Below are 20,753 nucleotides of genomic sequence, written 5' to 3'. Positions count from 1 at the left end.
TAGTCAGGCATTTCTGAGCCAGCGTGAGGATGGGTGGGTTTCTAGTTTGAAGAGAAGGTTGTCCAAAGAGATAGTCCTCCAAATAGAAGCTAACACACGGGTCATGAATGTGCTTGTTTGAGGAATGAGGAGAATTTACCTTTGGTTGCAGAGCGGAGTGTTCAAAGAATAATGATGACAGATAAAACTGGAGAAATATGATAGACCGGGTCCTAAATGCCACGCTAGGTAAGGAGTTCTACCTTCCGGTAACTTCAGAGCAGAATGAATTCCACTGAAATCACTGAGGTAGGCTGTAGTTAAACCACGTGGCAGAGGTGAACACGGCATGTGCTTCTGTTTAGGTGGTCATAAAAAAAACAAAATCAAAAAAACAAAACTAGAGCTAGCCTCAGTTTTCAAGGGAGTTTCAAAGGAGAAATATCTGGGGGCAGCCTGAATAGCATGTTGGCACATTTTTGAATTAAGCTTGAATTTCTCTTATAAATGTGACTATTCCAGAAAGAACAAAATCCACTTGTGAAAAGTACCACCTAATTAGCTTAATTCAGATTCAGCATTTGGATCTTGGCATTTCTACAGATACCATCTCTGATGACTTTTTTCTGTTTTGTTTTGTTTTCTATTATTTAAGTCACCTTTTACTTTCCTTCTACCTTTGAGGTTATAGTCTCATAAACTGAAAAGTCTTTTTAGAGTACTTAACAGAAAAATTAATCAAAATGCTAAGCCGAATTTCAGCTAAAAAGGTATGAGTGCCACTGGAAATGTGATTCAAATTGCCAGGGCAATGCTATTCAGCCAAATAGGGGTTCGTGACACTAGTCTAGACATTTAGAAAGTAATGAGATATATTTAGCATCGAAGTAGAAACAAAAAGTATGCTCAAACCTAAAACGACATGGTATTTTAGAGTGCTAGAGAAAATAGATAGTTTGTGCTCTCTCTCTGTGTCTACACACACACATACACATATACGTATTTATATTTTGTATTGCTACGTATTGACCATCCACGCATACACATATGCCCACCCATATTGAACAGATCAACAGGTAAAGTATATTGGACCGAAGTGAAGCATGAAGGGTTTAGTCCAGCACCCTCTGTAATTCTCTGTGTGGCTGGGGGCCTACAGCTTTAACCTCTCAAGGCTTCCATTTTGCTGATCTAGTATGGAACCAGATGTTGATCTCCACCCTGCTATTCTGTGACTTAATTACCTGTCCGTTGTGCTTTGTTATTTCCTCTTTGTCCTTTAACGGAAGCCGATTAAAACCCTCTTCCAAGAACAAAAAAACCTTTGGCTTAAATTATGATTTGGGGGGATGGTTAAAAACCTCAAAGGCTTCTTCCACCATTACCTTTTGGGGGGGGAAGGTAATTCAATAAACCATAGCATAGATTTTTATTAATCCAAAAATTTTAAGAATTTATCCTAGGATCAGTTTTATATTCCGACTCAACTTTTAGACAATAATGATGGTGACAAGCCATTGATTTTGCTAAGCACATTATAGGCATGATTTATTTAGTTTCATAGCAATCCTATGACATATGATCCATTCCATGGATGAGAATACTGAGGCTGAGAGAGGTATAAATTTATTCAAAGTAATACAAGTAGCAAGTGGCAGAACCAGTTAATTATATGGGACCAGAGCTCATGGCTGCGGAGAAGTGATAGTATCTTTCATCCATGCAGGGATCGAAAGAGAAGCCAGCTGACTTCCAAGGAGCCGGGTTCCCTTGCCGCAGTGCAAAGCTGTTGCTGGGGAGTGGCTTCGCAGGCAGGGACTCTGGCAATATCCCTTACATCTAGGTGAATATATCCAACAGAAGAAACTGGAAAATACTAGATCGTTTATGAGGAGAAATGGATCTTCCTTCCCTTTTCGTGTTAACAAGGAAAGAGATGGACCTTACTCTTTTCACTGGATTGGGTACTTGACTTTTAGATGGTATATACTACCACAAGTTTACTATTTTTCAACCTTCAATTAAAATGATAAAAATAATCACACGAATAAATAATGATACTACTTTCTGCTTGGGTAACATTTAATGTACATATCTGACTCCATTTTCTCATCTAATACAATAGCCGTGGGAAGCAGGTATTTTATAGTTCAGGAAGCCAAAGTCTGGAGAGATTAACTGATTTTTTTTTTTCCAGCATCACACAGCCAGTTAGTGGTAAAGCTAGAATCTGATTTTGAGACTGATTGCAAATGTAACAAAATTCTGTGGGAGGTTTGAGTTCGGGAGTTATGGAGATTTAAACAGAAGCCTCTTAATTACTTTGAATCTGAATTAGGATTATCAAAAGTGATATATTTACACACTGTCACAAATGGTAAACTCTTAAGAAGTAAAAAATGTTCAAGAATTCAGCTGTTTTGGGGGTGCCTGGGTGGCTCAGTCAGTTAAGTGTCTGCCTTCGGCTCAGGTCGTGATCTCAGGATCCTGGGATCGAGCTCCACATCGGGCTCCCTGCTCAGCCGCGAGTCTGCTTCTCCCTCTACCTCTGCCCCCTGCCCCCGTTCTTGTGTGCGCTCTCTCTCTCAAATAAATAAATAAAATATTAAAAAAAAAAAAAGAATTCAGCTGTTCTGGCAAATTAAGTCCTTTTGTTTGAGTTTCCTTACCAAAAGTACACTCAAATGTTAGTTTTCAAGTAACTAGTCTAGCGTAGTACTTTTAACACCAAAGAATGCTCAATGTAATTTTGTCTTTTGAAGATCTAGAAAGCACTCATTGGTTTAGCATATCATAATGACATTAAACAAATTAAATACCTTTGGAGCTTTCTGGAACTAGGTAATAGATGATGTTACTTTTCTGCTCAAAGGCTTTCAATGACTGCCCATTCCTCTTACAATCTAAAGTCCTTAACTTGACCTTCAAGAACTTGCATGACCTGGCCCCTGACTTCCTCATGTCACTCTTCACCTCAAACACTGCACAGTTACGCATTTATGTCACACTGATGGACAGATAAGAAAGAGCTAACGTGGGCAGCAGCTACTTCATTGAGGGTGGGTGTTACAGAGTTTTAGTATCTGATCTGTGATCTCATATAATTCAAGGGTAATATTAGATACTGTATCCCTAGCCCGGAAGAGTCCCTGCCACATGACAGATGTTTGACAGGTTCCTAGTCTATCAACCCCTGACTGAGAAGATGAGGAGCTCTGACAGTGGTCACAAATACACTAGAGCTTGCCTGACGCTAGGCACTGAAGAAAAGGCTAGCGTTAGATCCCTGGCCAATACTGGGATATTGTTGAGGAGAATACTGACCAATATGGAGAAATTGCCATTTGGAGCTTGCTGGGTAAGTATGAGCACCTAGAACCAGAGAATCATTAGTAGAGTAACAAACATCAGTATAAATGTTGGAATGTAAGGTTTATAAAGAAAGAAAGGGAGTAATCATATGACCATTTAGCCATGCTGAGGGGATTGCTTGATAAATCTGTAAGCCTACCAGGGGTTAATTTCCCAAGAAGGTTAACTTGATATTTTCTGCCTCCAATGAGAATAGAAAAAATGGCACCAGGTTTTCATTGCAACTTGATAGATAAATGTTATCCCACAGGAATAATTTCATGACAATGAACTTTGTTATCTATTGGGATTTATAGCCAAAGAATGGATAGGTGGAAGGATGGATGAATGGAGGGGTGGAGGACAGGTGAATAAATACATGGATAATCATTATCATTATAAATCTTGTAAATGGGGTCAATCCACATGCATCCCAGCGGCCTCTAACACCTCTCAAAAGAACTTAGGGCAAAATTCTGTATTTAGTTCGCTTTTGAACCTTTTTTTTTTTTGTGCTTGTTTATCAGATAACTGATCGTTTTAAAAAATAGCTCCATGTTTATATGTTTTTAACTTTTTAAACCATTTCTATTCCATTTTGGAAGTAGGCTTTGTGGATTCTTACAACATGAAGTTGGCTAATACCCTATGAAGTGTTGAATTGGCAGCGCCATGTAAATCTCCTTTCCCCTTGGCCCGTCTCTGTGCCTCCACCCAGTAGGTTAGAATTAAAGCACAAGAATTCTATGTAGGCTGTGTTCCAGCTTCCTTTCTTAATTCACCTTTGAAGAATTTCGTTCAGAACACTAAATGATACATGTAGTAACAACTTAAAGGTTTTACCAAAGTACTTGCTCCTTAGTCTCTGATGAAATATAACAAGGCAGGGCATATGAAAAGGATTTCTGTCATTGTCCAGTTTGCTTTCTTTGGGATTATTTTCTTGTTGAAAATGGAATGTTTTGGAAATGAAATTTGGTGAATTATGATTCAATTGAATTTTTCTGCTTATGCCTGAAAAACAGAGTCCATCTGAGCGGATCATTAGTTTCAATTTAGTCTACATGTCGATGTCAGGCAGGGGAGGAACTGGAGATGGAGGATAGAGAAGAGAATCGGTGAATGTGGGGAGAGAGAGTGAGAGAGAGAAACAGTGAGTAAGAGGCAAACCATTTTACAGAACAAGGTTCTCAAGGAACAGGTCAAATTAATTTCACTAGTGTTTGCAGTGTTATTTTCCAAGCAGAGCGTGTGTTTCTCCTCCTCAGCGTGAGAGCAGGAAACTCCAAATTCGATATACTACTAATCCGAGTAGAAGTAACATTGGCTTATTTGCAAATCACACCGGGACCAGCTGATTAAGTTTGTAATAGACTTGCATTTAGTAGAGGCTTCACCAATACTGTATTTTTCTGCTACAGGAGATAGTTGTGTTTCTTTAAAAGACTGTGAATCTTTTCATCCCCACTCATTTTTTTGTGACAGATGTTAGTAAATTACATTTCTTGAGCCCAAGTTTGGTTTTGTTATTAAAACTGTAACCAAGGGCTCCTGGGTGGCTCAGTCAGTTAAGGGCGTCTGACTCAATTTTGGTTCAGGTCATGATTTCAGGGTCCTAGGATTGAGCCCTGTGAAGTCGGGGCTCTGGGAGCTTATTGGGGAGTCTGCTCGAAGGTTCTGTCCCTCTTCCTCTGCCCCACCCCCTGCTGGCACCCACACGTGCCCACGGGCTCTGTCTCTCTCTAAAAATAAATAAACAAATCTAAAAAAAAAAAAACTGTAACCAAAGCAAGCTCAAGATTTTGAAAATTTGATTATTTTTTATGTATTTTTATTTCTAAAAGAATAGATCTACAAAGCAGGCATTTAGTTGCTCTTATGTAATCAGTTAAAATGGCTGATTTCTAGTTGTTTGTAACAATCAAAACTAAGAAAGGCAAGAGAAATCTGTATAAAGTTGTGCACAATATATTTTAGGTGTTATATAAAACTTTTACTCCCATTTAAACTTTACAAAAAGCTTTTATGATACATAGATGAGAAAAGTGAAACTCAGAGAGGTGAAGTTACTTGCCCCAGGAGGTAGAGAAGATGTTTGAACCCAAGTCTTTCAGAGCTCAAACCTCCTACTTTTCATTATAACTACATCTGCTTCCCATGGATCTTGCTACTTAAATCTTAATGGAGGCTGTTCACCTGCATGAAATTCTTTATAATTCTAGTCAGCTCCTTCATTCCATTAATAATAGCATAGCAAACACTACGTCCTTTTGTGGCAAATCTTTTCCATGACCATCTGCTCTTTAACATTTTCTTCCATGTCACCAAAAGGTCAAATGTTTCTTTAAAAAAAAAAGTCATCACTGTTTTTAGCTCCTTTGAAATTCTTAATTGCCTTCTAGCAATCTCCATTTTAGTGCCATTGACCTGAACTCTCACTTATCAAACCTGAATTTCAAGGCGCCGTCCATCTCAGACCTTTTGCAATCCAGTACTAACGGAGTGTATTATCAGGATGCACATTTCTGCCAGTAGGCTCAGCTCACAAGGGTGGGGTACCATCTTTGTGCTTTTTAAGTACAAAGAACACCTGGGTCTCACTAGAACGAAGGTAGAGCATTCAGACCAAAAGGCACATGCCCATCAATTTGGGACAATTTTGGTTAGAACTGCAAATACGTAGAGCAACCAGCAAACATTTGCTGAGTGACTACCACGTACCAGGTACTGTTAGACACTGAACTCGACTTTTCATGTTTCCTGGTACTCGCTTTTGTTAAGGAGTTCCCATATCTTAGGCAGTAGTCTAGGTACTGAAAATCATAAACACGGGAAGGGCTGACCTCCATCTTAACTGGTCTTAACATTGCTCTGTAAGACCCTATGACAAAGAATCTGAATTGGATTTTAGTACCTATATTTAAAACTTAGAGGAAGAGCTGATGTGCAAAGCATCTTAATCTTTCCTGACAGCAATACAGTGGCATCGTAATGAATAGATATTGCCAGTCTAGAGTTGCTGTCAGTATGGGGCATTATGCCCAGGGCAATTAAATTTGCCTGTTTTTTATTACTGAGACCAAATGCTTGGCCTGGGTTTCTGCAGAAAATAAATAATTCCATTACATATGAGTCACCTTTGAGTAACCCTCCAAGCTGATGAAGGCTCGAGCTGAAAATTCACATTTATTTCAGAAATAATCCATTTAGCAAACTTCTATTGGGTCTCCTTATGTTCACTGGGCAACATACAAAGATTTAAACATGTAAAATACAGTCTTTATGTTTAAGAAATGTACATCCCAATTTCCTAAAAATGTCTCTCAATTTTAAAAAATCGAGTTGCTTTTTGTTTGGTTGGTTTTTTAATAAGAGAACAAAATGAATTGTGACAAATGGCACAAAAGATATTCCCAAGACAGGAAGAGCGTGGATTCTGGAGTCAGGCAGAAGGAACTCTGAAATGTGGTCTGTCAGTAATACCAGTTACTCCTCCTGCCCCCGGGTAGAGAATCAATACAATAATAGCTCCCACCTCATAAGGTTGTATTGCGCTCAGATAAAGAACTTCCGGACATATTTCCTAAACCATTAAGTACTTAATAAATTACATCTATTCATTTTTATTTATGATACTCATTTTGAGCTAAATTGAGCCTCTTGATGTGCCATTATACACATTCTTCACCTAAAAATGGGGTGAGATCGCAGCATACCCCTCACCCCGAGTCTCTATTCAGATAGGTCCATCCTGTGTCGTCTGGAGCTCCTTCTCCTTCCCTAATACTTCTGTATACACAAGTGAATGTCAGAAAACTGAACATCAGTGGAATGTGTATTGCAAACCTCAGGAAAAGTCCTTAGTTTTTGTTTTCATTATTATACAAACTTTGAGCGGCTTTTCAAATTGTTGAACGCGTACTGGAGGTGTGTTCAGCACGTCCCAGGCATTGCTGTGGGTACTGACTACAAGAATCATCATGACCGGGGGCGCCTGGGTGGCACAGTGGTTAAGCGTCTGCCTTTGGCTCAGGGCATGATCCCGGCGTTATGGGATCGAGCCCCACATCAGGCTCCTCCGCTATGAGCCTGCTTCTTCCTCTCCCACTCCCCCTGCTTGTGTTCCCTCTCTCGCTGGCTGTCTCTCTCTCTGTCAAATGAATAAATAAAATCTTAAAAAAAAAAAAAAAAAAGAATCATCATGACCACCCTGTGAGAAGTCGCTTGGCTTTGGAGTCACACACGCCTGGCTCAAATCTTGGTCTTATCACTTGTTTGTTTAGTGATGCTGGAAGAGGAACTTAATCGCATCGAGTCTGTTTCTTCATCCATAAAATAGGGGGTTGGTAATACCTTCAGGGCTTGTTGAAAGGGTTAGTCTGTGTAAAGTGCTAAGCACACACGAGGTACGCCGTGAACAAGGGCTAGCTTCCCCTCACTGTTAGTGATTACAGAGGGGGAAACTGGGAGTATCCCTCCAAGCCTCCTGCCCTGTGACGACGTAAGTCTTGCACTAAAAGTAACACAGTGTGTCTTAGATTCTCTGTAAGTTTTGCTGCAAATGACAGCCACCAATAAGTGAAAGTGGGATTTGATCCCATATCTTTGGATTCCAGATTCCATGCATTCTGATCCTTTCCACTGTGTCTCCTCCTGGTGTGTCTGGGAGGCGGCATCTTCAGGCTCCTGGGGAGATACTTGAGGGAATGATTCTGAGCTGTGTTTTACATACTGGCCCGAAATAGCTGTCATTGCCACCACTCCTCTTCATGCTCCTTCTTCTTCCGGATCGATAGGTCACTCTAGAGCCAGTTTTGCGCCCCGGCCTTGCCTTGTCCAAGCTCTGCTCCGAAGCACTGTCTTGGGAGAGGCAGGAAGTGGAGGAACCAAGTACACCCCAGGAAGATGATCTCCAAAAATAGCACCTTTTCAATAATTTCATAGATAATATGTTTATATGAGTGTTTTAATGCAATGAAGATTTATCAGTGAAAGCAGGGTAAGCAAGGATGTGAGATGAGTAAAGAAGGTAATCAGGAAAGTAATGCCTTCAAAGGAGCGCTCTCTCCCAACAATCAAATACACAGACTTTGCACCCCTCACCCCAGCAGGCCCACTCTCCCCCAGCATTAGAACCCGGCTTTGTCCTTGGCTCCTCTCCTCCCTACTGCACCCACCCCAGATGTCTGCCCATCTCAGCGCATTTACGTTAGCTCAGTGATAAACCAGTAGCTGTCAGTGTGCTGATGATAGGACAGTGACCATTCTACGTTCGGCCTCTCCTCGGTGTTGTCCTACCAGCTGGCAGTGGAATGGCAGGAGTTCTGCACAAGAACAGAAAGGAGGGGGTCAGTGGCAGGACCCTCCACTTACACTCCCATGTGCCAGGACAGCATCTCTGGTTAAGGCCAGCAGTGTGTTCCGTGTGGCTGGTCCTCAGCTCCTGCCTAGAGGACTTTCACACCTTGATGTCTCCTTTTCTGGACTCAGTTCCTGGACTGTTACCTCAACGTGTCCATCTATAGGACCAGTCTTCATTTTTAGGGAGAAAAATATTTCAAGTGGAATTTAAAAAAAAAAAAAAAACAGAAGACATAAAATCAACCAAGTCAAAACCCTGTAGGTTCTTTTGAGTATCAGATTTTGATGTTTGACCTAAAATTAAAGTATAAAATTAATATAGAGTCGTTTTGTTTTTGTAGCATTTAAGGCTCAAATTCAGAATTGAGTACTTGTTTAATGAATTCCTATAGAACAGTTGTACTCAGGAGAAAAGAAAATGGATAAAGATAATTTTTTTCTTCTGTACTATTTCTTTTTTATCTGCAGAGTTGTATACTCATAAAACCAGGAAGTTCGAAGGTATCTTGATTTTTTTTTTTTAAGTTATCTCAGGGAAGTTTCAGAGAAAAGCGCTAGTAAACACAATTTGTGTTTTAAATTTAAAGGATTTTTTTTAAGTTAAAAAAAAAGACTTTCAAACTTTCTGGACCTGTCATAAGAAATATATTTTACATATGGGTAAACCACATTTTATCTGTCCATTTATCTGTTGCTGGAGAATGATTTCATTAAAAAAATTTTTTTTAATTCAAGTGCAGTTGACATACTATGTTATGTATGTCAACATAGTGATTTGACAATTCCATATATTATGCAGTGTTTACCACAGTAAGTGCAGTTACCATCTGTCACCATGAGAACCATCTCATCTTAAGGGGAATCTTATTCAGAAAATGATTGTAAACTAAATGATCAGGCATTCCATTACAGGTTTAATTGCATATATATAAGTGGAGCCTAAAGGCTTTCGAAGAAATCTGACATCTATTTACAGAAGCCTGAGTATGTGCAGAAATACTATATATTCAGAAACTCATGAGATAGTCCTGGGCCTGACCTATAGGTTCAGGGTTCATTTATATACAGATGGCAAGTGCAACCATGTGAGTGCATGAAATTAGCCCAGGGAGAGGGTGTAGAGGAACCTAGGACAAAGTCCTATGGAATTTCAAAATTTGGGGATCAGTAGAGGTAAAGGAGCCTCCAATTTCCTCCCTGGAGATGGCGATAAGAACACCTAACCTACGCAACCCTCAGGCTCATCATCATTTGAGAAGAAAACACCTCCTACTTTTTCACAAAAATGAGACAACAGGTGCGAAGCAACTGGTGCTTGGCCCATAGCTAGGACCTCAGTCATGGGCGCTAATAATATGGCGGTGATGAAACTCTCCTTAGTCTGCATTTTGTGTCTGTTCTACCCCTGGTGTCAATTTCTGTGCCCGTTGCTTCATTCTATTATGTGGTAACATCCTATCCAGGACTGCCTATTTCGAAATGAGCTTCCCACCCTCTTAAAAAAATCAGTCTCTTTAATTTTGTTGTTGTTCCCAGACATGACTAGCCCCTCTCATAATACCAAAGGAAACTAAAAGAAATCTCAATTAGGTGGAGAGGAGCTGGAGGCCCAGGCCAGACTTCATCTGTGGCTGACCCAGGACTGCAGCTCTGGATGCACGCAGGAGGGTGTTCTCATTTCTACAACGTGGAAGAGCACCGTTCTAGCCCAAGGTCATCAAGACGACAAGATTCTTTCTCTTACTATCTCTGTGCTTTGATATTGACAAGGGAATAGTTACTTCATTTCTCAAAACCAAGTGATTTTTCCCTCCTATTTTTGGTAAAGAATAGTTGACAAATATTCAGGACCCAGCCTGAAAACAGTTCTACTGTAGGAATTGACTTTAAAATTTTTATGAAGTTCTGGAATCAGAAGTGGAAAATCATTGGCTATAGTATTTTTGAAGCTTATTAGATTACCAGACATAATGTCTTAAACTTGTTATTCTTACAAGATCTTTAACTATTATTACTCTCTTTCAAAAAATGTCTTCGAATATTTTTTAATGAACCCTCAAAAGTCATGACCACACCTGTACATTCACTTTTAACGCAGTTGGTATGATTGTTTCTTCCTGGATCTTCTTAGGGAGATGTTAAGATATGAATAACTTCTACATCTCATCACTTTGTTTGCTTTAGTCCTTCAGAGTTATCTTCGTAATTTTCTAAGTTTCTCAAATCTCTCCACTTCTCGAGGGGGAAAAGTGTTTCCAACATTTTCTTTTGACACTTGATTAGTTCTGGTTTTCTGGAAAGTCACGTCTTTTGTTTATTCCTATGTATCTTCCATATATAGGAATGTATTCTAGGTACAGAAAATAGAACTTCCTGTGAAACTAAAATTACAGATTGGCATAGCATTTTGTGAATGTGTGCAAAGTCTTTCATCCCTTATTATTGACTCTTTTGTTATAGATTGAGAGATTGAAACAGAAAGAGATAAAACTTGTATTAAGCTGTGCACTTAAAAATGATGCTGGGGGTACCTGGGTGGCTCAGTCGGGTAAGCTTCTGACTCTTGGTTTCAGCTCAGGTTATGATCTCAGGGTTGTGAGGTCAAACCCCATGTTGGGCTCCACATTCAGTGTGGAGTCTGCTTGTCCCCTCCCCTCTGCCCTTCTCCCACCCCGTCTCTAAAATAAATAAATAACATCTTTTTTAAAAATGATGCTGGAAATGGACTCTGTCTCCTGAATCCTGATCCAGTGCACTTTTCACTGGAAAATGGACAGTTCATTGATGTTCATGACCTAGTTAATATTGGCTGTTGTCCAAATTTGGTGGTCAAAAACAGGACAGAGCTTATGGAAAACTACTGTTGCCTGTTCTGCTACTAATTTAATATAAGAATTACTGGAATTTATGTGTATTTTCTGATCTGTTTGGTAGAGCATGCTGTCTCTTATCTCATGGTCAAATTACAGAAAATTAAATGACTTGAAAACATAAGATAATAAGAGCATTTGTTTTATAGTCCCATAAAAATCAGTGATTGGTGAAATATAGCATTCCTTGTAACCCCAAACCTGAATTAGAAGCATGGAGAAGTCAATTAAGAAACCTGAACCCAAAGCAAATTATGAGAAGAAAATGATAATTGTCACTAAGATATTTTGTTTCTATAAAGGGATAAGACAATTAGAGGTAAGAAGGAAGAAAGTTTTTAACAATTCAAATTGAAAATGAATGAGAGGAAGGTGTTTTTAGATATTATGGGTGGGTAGTTTTAAATGTCAATAACTTTTCCTATAAAGTCGTGTGAAGAATAATGAAGAAGAGCTTAGCTTAATGTGGGAAGAGATTTTTTTAAACAAATATTGACATTTTAAAGACCTAGGCATCTTAAACGGAATGACTATTAAAATGCAAAATTAGACTGAACAGAGGCATTTTGGGGATTATATATGAGTAGAATCCTAAGAGCGAGATAATGAATGACTCAGATAATCTGAGCGGTTTGGGGCTGACTCACATGTTTTGGAAGAAGGTGTCATCAAGTCTCTGATTGTGTCAATGTTTTTCCCTTTGTTCCACCTGTTAGTGCCAAACAAATCCTGAAATTCAGGGACTTTTCCAGCTCCAATGTGCTAAAAAAGACTTTCTAAACCACCAGTAACAAGTCTAAGGGTTTTTTTAAAAAATTAATTAATTTATTTATTTAAGAGAGAGAGTGCTCTTGCACAAGCAGGGGGAGGGACAGAGGGACAGAGAGAATCTCAAGCAGACTCTCTGCTGAGCGTGGAGCCCAGTGCAGGACTCAGTGTGGGGCTCGATGGAGGGCTCGTCTCACAGCCCTGAGATCATAACCTGAGCTGAAATCAGGAGTTAGACACTTAACCAACTGAGCCACCCACATGCCCCAATAAGTCTAAGGTTTTAAAATATATAGGCATTTAGTATATCTGAATAATACTAAGAAACATGAGCCATATATGTACCTATGGAACACGCAGGAGATAGGAATCCCAGATAGAGCCTCGGTAGGATAGGAATGGAAGAACCAAGAATGGGTTTGGTTTGTCCAAGATGGAAGAAAGGAGCCTTGTTACCCCAATACTGCTTGAATGATGCTTCCTGGGAGGCATTTTAAATCCACAAATATTATCTGGTACCTGTAATAGGTGTAGGGAACATATAGAAGGGATCCTGGCCTTTGTCCTAGAAAAGCTCACAGCCTGTGAGGGAAACTTTTCTATATCTGGCCCCGATCTCCTTTCCATTCTTTATATCCTTAGGTTGCTCAGAGTGCTAAGAACTTACAGTGCCGAGTCTTCGATAAACATCTGTCGAAAATAATAATGAGTCATATGCACGTGCACCCACACAGACACATGCATACAAATGAAGAAATTTTCGTAGCTTTTTGAATGTTCAAATTTAACTGGTGTGTTGCAACTTTAAAAATATCGTTCCCTTGAATGTTGCTAGGAACGTTCAAATAGAAAATAGATTTCCTTGACCCTGTGTTGTTTTCCCACAGGATTGAAAAAACGTACAAGGAAGGCCTTTGGAATACGGAAGAAAGAAAAGGACACTGATTCGACGTATGTACTTTGGGAGAGCCCAACTGCTCAGCTGCAGCTGAGGGACCGCATGAGGCCATGTGGAAATGCAGATCTGGTGTGGTCAGCAGCACATCAGAATAAAGAGCCCATTAAACCCCTTATTTGCCTAGAATCCCTGAAAGAAAGTTAGAAAATGGGGAAATCAACAGTTCTGTGGACTCAGGTGAAACTGAAGAGGGCTACCTTTACTTCTCACCTTTAGCTTTTCATTCTGTACATTTTTATCATGCATAAATTTTAGCACAAGATTCTAACACAGCTCTGTGTCCTTGTCCTCCAAGAACTCATAAATCATGGGATAAAGCATCTACCCTACCAAAGAAATATCTTTCATATAACAAAATGAGGTCACATAGTTGACATGCCTCGTTTGGTACCTAGTACTTAGAAATGCTTAGTAAATGGCAGTGGATGCTGGTCTGATTCTTACTAACACGAATTAATATGTGGTCAGTTCCTTATGAGCAACTAAAAATGAAATTTCATGGAAATTTGAGGGTGGGTAAACTCATGTTTGGACAGATGATCAGTGAACTCTCAGAGCGGGAGGAGCCTTGAGCTTGGACTTGAGAAGATGAAGACATGGCATCTCACGCAAAGGGAGCAACAGCCAAAGCAGAGAGGTGGCAACGTCAAGTAGGTATTCAGGACCAGATCGCTAGGACAGTTTGTCTACCTGATGGCTAGGGGAAGGGTGGCAATGGGAGGCAAGGCTAGAAAGGACATCAGGGCCAGGTAGAAAGGGCTTTAAGGGCCAGGCTGAGGTGTCTGGGCTTCCTTCCTTAGGCAGTGGGCAACCTGGAAGCCTTGAAGGCTTTGAAACCAGACAGTGTAAAGAATTTTGTAAGGGGAGGAAGCTATATTTTTTGTCTGATCTCACATGTTAAAATCTCCTGATCTTGCCTTTACTTTATGCTTTTCTTTTGACAAATAATTATTTCATGGAAATTACATTTGCCCTAGTCTTGCAAATGTTTCAAATGATTGAATTAGGAATGTAGTCCTGAGAATTTTATAATCTCCAGTAGTTCTTAAGAAATTGCCATTGTCTGAAAATTAACCAGCCAGAATCGGTGATGGTACTTTCACCAGAAGCAGAGGCGTGGGACTCCAGTTCCAGGGCGGCCCATAGCTCCTCGGCCTTAGGGATTGATTTTCCTTCCCTGGGCCTCAATTTACACTAGATGGAATCTGAGTCCCCTAAAGGGCCCTACACTGTACCAGTTCATCTGTCAGTGACATCTGTCATCACCTACCAGGTGCCACGTCTTATGTGGGCCACTACTGGACACAGCTCAAGAGAACGTCATTAGCAAACACCAAACCATTTTTCTTTGAAGACCGTGTCTGTAACGGACTACACATAGTCTCTGCTGTGTGGAGAAAGTTCAAAAGGGGAAAAAAAAGAACCTACCTCAGAAGGGAAAAGGAGTCAAACACCCTTCCCGGGGCAGGCTGAGCTAATTTGCAAGGGGCTGAAGCATTCCTCTTCATCATCGTTTCTAAAGGTGTGACAATAAGGAACTTATTCCTCATGGCTTTGGATAGACAGCCCATATCTCTCTGAAGCACTCTATCGAGATGTGTGCTGTAGAATCCTAACCATCTCTTCTTAACTTCTTATCATTTGAGCGCCCCCGATTACTTACATGATAGCAAATTAGCCATCAGCTAGTTCTACCAGCAATCATGGCCAAAGGACAGGCCGTTTGGTGTAAACCTTTGCTTTTCACCAACCCCTGCTCTCTAATTGGGTCATACATCATTCTTGCAAAAGGCTGGGAATGTTCTGGCAATTTGCTGTCCCTTCAGCTTTAGGCAATGCTTCTGTTCGCCTGCAATCATCGAACGCTTGTTGATGCAAACTGTTTTCAAGACTGTCGCAACTCCGTGAGGGTTGCCGAGCAACGTGCTACAGTTAGTGGCCAGCTCCGGCTATAGTTGATTGAACCTCCTTAGACAGACAGTGGGCTTAGGACCAGAGCTTCCTGATTTGATCAGCGTTACAGTGGCCGATAGAGGAAAGGAGAGAGCCAGTGCTAAGTGGCAGGCCCTGTGCAGGGTATTTTCTATGCACTGATATCCTTTTTAATCCTCATAGTGATTCAATAAGGTCAGAAGTAATATCTCAATTTTAGAGATGAGAAATCAGTGCCAAAAGGGATTAAGTAACTCTCTGAAGACTATCTGGAAAATAAGACTCAGAGCCCCTATTCTAGTCCAGAATCAAGTGCCCGTTCTTTATCACCCAGAAGAAAAAGACTAGATGGGCAAAATTATAATGAGACCAGTACCAGAGTAAAGAGAAGGGGCAGTGGTTGCAAGGGGTAACTGACACTTCTTAAAATAGAGACAAAAGGCCCATGGTAGATGATTAGTTTTAAAAGATAAATCAGTAAATAGGAGGGGTCTGCTGTTAAAAAAGAAAAAAAAATTTAAATATGTATCTAAAACTTCATAAGAGGGGGTTAGGAAATGAATTAAAAGCACGTTCAAGAGTCTGAGACTGCCAACATCACTCTACTCCCCATCCTAGGTCAGATCGTATAATAATTTTATTCTAGATAACATTTCATGAGTATTTACTATATTCTAGGCACTCTTCCAAGCTCTTCACTCCTATTAACTCATTGAATTCTCTAATGGGCTCATGGGGTATATGTCAATTTCATGGCTATTTAGTAGATGAGGAAACTGAGACACAAAGGGATAAAATGACTTGCCCGAGGTGATGCAGTTAGGCAGCTAGGTTGATGGAATCCAGGCAGTCTGGCCAGTGATCTTCACTGCCACGCTCACCGCCTCCAGGCTAGCAAGCAGCAGCCCCATTCCTTCAATGATTAAGACAAAGGCAGAACAGGACCCAATGTACAATTATAGTGTTTCTGATTAAAATTTTTGAAATGCCATCCTTATAGCTGCAACATGCATGAGGTCAAGTGGCCTCTCATTTAGATCCCCTATTGGTACACCCTTGTACCTGGACCAATAGTGGGCAATCCCGCAGCCAGGCCTTTCTCCAGAGCCTTGTCTTCTCCACATCTATAACTTACTGCCCACAAAGACATCCCCACAAGGATCAGTGCCTTTGGATATATCCTACCTCAAAGCTGATACAATCACCTCTCTCCCAATTCCTTTAGCACAGGTTTACTATCGTAGTAAGAAGTGCTCATTTTTTTTTTCAGTGTATAGATCTGAAAAGGGAAAGCTGGTTTTGATGAGTGTGGGTCAGTACCTTTTCTCTGTGCTTTCTATCCAAGCACTGGCTTATTGTGGCCATGGTAACCCACTGGATTTACTCCCCTGTCTCATTCGTTTTATGATGAGCATGTCTTCATTATTTCTATCACCTGATTCTAGTCTAGTGCCTGGCCCATTATAAGCACTCAATATTTGTTCAGTGAATTATAACTTTTATCAACTTTTATCTTTCTACCCTTCTATTTTAGGTGAAATTTCTTTGAACCAACTAATTCCCATAGCCAGGTTCAAAGACCCTAAGATTTCCATCAACTCCCATGGGTCTTTTAATATCTAGGTCCTCTCTGCTTCTAGCCCGTGTATCACTGATTCACTTCTGCATCCACATGGACACAGAACTGGTTATGAAAAGTGATGTACCCCCACCAAGTGTTTTGTTATCCAAACGGAATACCGTGCTAAATTTGAAGGGGGTGTGAGTGGGAAAGGGGAATCGCATCTTGGAGCCTGGAAGATGTGCCACTGACTCTCTGCATCTCTCTCTCTCTCTCTCCCTTGTCCTCCCTCTTCTCTCTCCTCCACCCCACCCCGTGAATCAATAAGGAATGTTGTTACCTGGTCCTACCTCCTACAGAACAGTTTCAACCACACCAGACTCCACAAAAGTTCAGAGTCCACCGCAAACACTCATTCAGTTTTTCTTCCAAACAATGCAAGTCCTCATCCAAGCATAACTCTGATCTCCATGTTAATACAACGACATTTGCTAGCTCCTTACACAGTGAACTAAAATAGGAAGTTATAAAATTGCAGTGACTACCCTCTCCTTCTCCCTCCCTCCCACTCCTCCAGCTCAGTTTCCCAGAGTAACAGTCATATTCCTTGCTAGGAAGTCTAATGTGACTGCAAGTGGTCAGTTTGTGTTCTCAGCGAGGAGACATCGTGAAAGAGGAAGAAAATGATAACAAATGAACGTTTGTAAATAGTATGTGTCAGGAACTAATTATAAGTTCCTTATATAATCTATCTTATTTAAACAGGCTTAGAGAGATGAGGAAATGTATTCAAGGTCACAGAACTAGTAAGTGATGGAGTCTGGACACGCAGATCCATCCTACTCTAGAACCCTTACTCCTAGAAGCTACCCAGTGTCACCATGAAGTGACTATCCTGGACTTCGGTCTCCAGAGCGAGCTGTTTAGCAAACATTGTCCTCCATTTCCTGTGCTCCTGTAATCAAAGGAACAGAAAGTGTCGAAATAGGGAAAAAATACAGATTCACAAAGTGACTAGAAAGGCACCATAGGCGTTCCTTTCTATAGGGGGAAATTCAAGACACCCCTCCCCCCGCCCCAGGGGAGAAGACCAGAGAGGACAAGTCAGTTTACATTCCTTGTGGTAATTTAAATGGAGCCAGCTGAGTGGGACAGATTCTTAATAAATTCCCCTCTCAAAAGTGGACCAAGACACCACACCAGCAAATTGTGCCTTTTGGACACCAACTTTTAATGAGAATCTGCCCCCCCCCCCATGCACACAGACACACATCCCAGCTCAAATATCATTCAACCAATTTGTTTTGATTTAGTTTTCATCAGCCGGGTTCACTAGGGTGGGAATGCAGGGAAGGGGGAGAGAGGTGGTTTGTGACTCTTACCATTGTACGTTAGTCTATGTAGCAAGAATGATTCCTTTTCCTAATAGCTACCAATTTCTTTTTGTTACAGAGGTTCACCAGATAGAGATGGAATTGTAAGTATTTAAATGACCATTTTCAGTAGGTTTGCGCTTCAATATATACTATGTTGAAATTTCTTAAAGCCCCCCCCCCTTTTTTTCTGTAGGACTTTTCAGACCTCTCCCTGTTGTAATTTTCTGTAGTAATTGCATGGGACATATAAATGCAGTCTTGGTCAAGTTAAACTTATTTATCGCATTCACCTAAAACCCTATCCCAGAGTAGGCGAGCTAACTTGATCAATATCGTGGGTCAAAAGCCAGACAGTTCCTGCAGGGGCTACTACCATTAACTGTTATTTCATTTCCAATTTAATGATATAAAAGCTCATTATGTGAGAATGTTTTTCTGCAACAGAGGCCACAAAGTCATAATGGAGCTGAGATCCAATAAAATTGGAAGAAGCTTTTCCCCTTTAGTTGAGTTGTAGATACATTTTCTGTATTAAATTCCTAAGTAGGGAATGGTCTCGAAACCGCTTATGCCTGAATTTACAGCCTGAAGGAGGAAAATGTCTCCACTGGGTGTAGGTTTAACAGGAACTCTGACTCCTTGCTGGCCACCAGATTTCTTGCTTTTTTAAGAAGTCTGTGGCACATGGGCTTGGATTGATCTGAGTCGAGCTTATGGGAGTCTGTACCAACTTCTAAAATGACTTCCTTTGAATCTAAATCAGATGCCTATTCAGAAGGTTCAAAAGAACAGCTGTTACTGAAAAAAAAAATGGACTCACATTAGGCTCATTGGGCTGGAGTGGGAACTAAAATAAATCTGGTGGTTAAAAATATATATTTTTTGAAAAATCGCCCCTTATATTATTATACCCAAATTGAGGTGTTAATTGCAGCTATCGCAGAAGATTTTCTTCCACACTTGACTCAAGGTTCTGAGCTTTGGGGTCCCTTTTGCATTCATGTAGTTCTCGCCATGAAATGTTAAGAAAATAGACTGAAATTGATCAGACATTGGGTAACACTATAATCAAGGCTCTATTCAGCAGGGGAAAAAAAAGACCCAGAAGACTCAGCTTCTCCTCACCTCTTGCTTCTGGCTCAGAGCCCTCTCGTTAACTCTGTCTCAGGTACTCTCTGCTTCTGTGTCTTCTCTCGGCTTCTGTCTTGGTCCCCTCCCCAGGTTCTCTCGTCCCCATCATCCTGACCTCAGCAAGCCTCCGTTAGCTATTCTCTGCGTTCTGTCCCTGCTGCTCCCAGGCTGGACTGCTGTCTCCTGCTTCTCTCGCTCTGCCACCCTCAGGCTTATCCTTTTCTCTCTGAAGCCCATCCCCTCCTGCCCTCCCTCACCTCCTCATCCCCTAGCCTTTCATTGTCTCTGAGGCCCCATTGCTTCCTCAGTGTTCTTTGCTCTTCTAGGGACCACCAGTTTCATTCTCTGGTAGAACACGCAGCCCTGGCATGTAGGTACAGCCCCGGCATGCAGCTGGCAATTATGAGAATGCGCTGCACCAAAGAGCCCAGCCGTGATTCTGCAGACGCAGGGACAACATCAGGGCTTCATACCCGAGTTCCCTGAGTTCTCTTTCTCCCCCACCATTCCAAGTCATATAAAGCTGTTTATCAACCGTTGTGCCCGCCTTGTTCCCTAATTGGAAATGCCATAAATATCACTGGTCATGATTTTAGGAAAGAGGAATTGCTTAATTTGGGTTTCTCAGGAAATAGAGCATACCTGTTTGAAAAAAAAGGCTCCATTCGAAATAAATGCAATGTTCTCAGAAGCAGGGTGTACAGCTTCCTCGGTAACTGGAAACCATTAGCCAGCTGCTAGTTTTACCATTTGGAAATACTCCCCAAATATTCCTCGTTTACTGGCGTCACCAAATTTTGAGACCTGCTTATCATATCAGTGTTACAGGAGGCCAAGTTTCCGTTTGCATTCAGTCCTTGGAGATCTCAAGCTGACTTTCTTTCAAACTCACACTGATGTCTTTAGTACCTTGTGTCTGTGAACCCAGACACGCTTTCTTTTACCTTTTACCCGGCTGATGTAGCTTCCAAATTGCTGTCTTTTGAAAAGTATCTGAAGTTGAAAGGTGTGGTTTCACTAATGTGGTTCTGCAAACTACAGGTGACGCTTAAGGCTTAGAAATGGCTCCGCAGGAAGTTCAATGTACTGACGCTTACTGAATTTGCTTCTCAAAACTTAACGAAGCCCATCGCTGGTGACAGTGCTTTTGAGGGTTAGTCTACAGAGGCTTCGTGGCAGGGCTGCATGTATGAGGTGGGCTCGCCTTGCTCACCACTGGTGAATGATCCCCAGCAGAGCTGCCCGTCACGATGTCTGAGACCGCAGGCAGCTGCGTGTGACAATGTGTTCTAACCCAGAGACAAACTCTGATTTGTGCAGGATGCACTCAGACTTTTTCCTAAGCAGTTCAGATTTCCATCCACACAGACTGGGGGGCACAGGGAGGCACAGCCATGGCTGGGAGGAGATCTCTGCTCATCCGAACACGTGTGCAGGAAAGGGCCCAGATTTGGAGCGGTCAGCTG

At 41.1% G+C, this 20,753-nt stretch overlaps 1 protein-coding gene across 1 annotated transcript in view; it reads left to right on the top strand.

Annotated features, from left to right (window-relative positions):
- The window catches only part of SGIP1 (SH3GL interacting endocytic adaptor 1), a 195,955-nt gene that overhangs the window by 68,569 nt on the left and 106,633 nt on the right, over window positions 1-20,753 (top strand). Inside the window, exons 2-3 of the mRNA XM_040627185.1 lie at window positions 13,217-13,280; window positions 18,233-18,257. Of these exons, the coding sequence (XP_040483119.1) occupies window positions 13,217-13,280; window positions 18,233-18,257 (89 nt within the window). The remainder of the gene's footprint in view (window positions 1-13,216; window positions 13,281-18,232; window positions 18,258-20,753) is intronic.

This window comes from Ursus maritimus, unplaced genomic scaffold (genome assembly GCF_017311325.1).
Source record: "Ursus maritimus isolate PB19 unplaced genomic scaffold, ASM1731132v1 scaffold_12, whole genome shotgun sequence".
In the NCBI taxonomy this organism is placed as follows: domain Eukaryota; kingdom Metazoa; phylum Chordata; class Mammalia; order Carnivora; family Ursidae; genus Ursus; species Ursus maritimus.
Note: the sequence above shows the minus strand (reverse complement) of the source record. Positions and strands in the feature narration are given on the sequence as shown.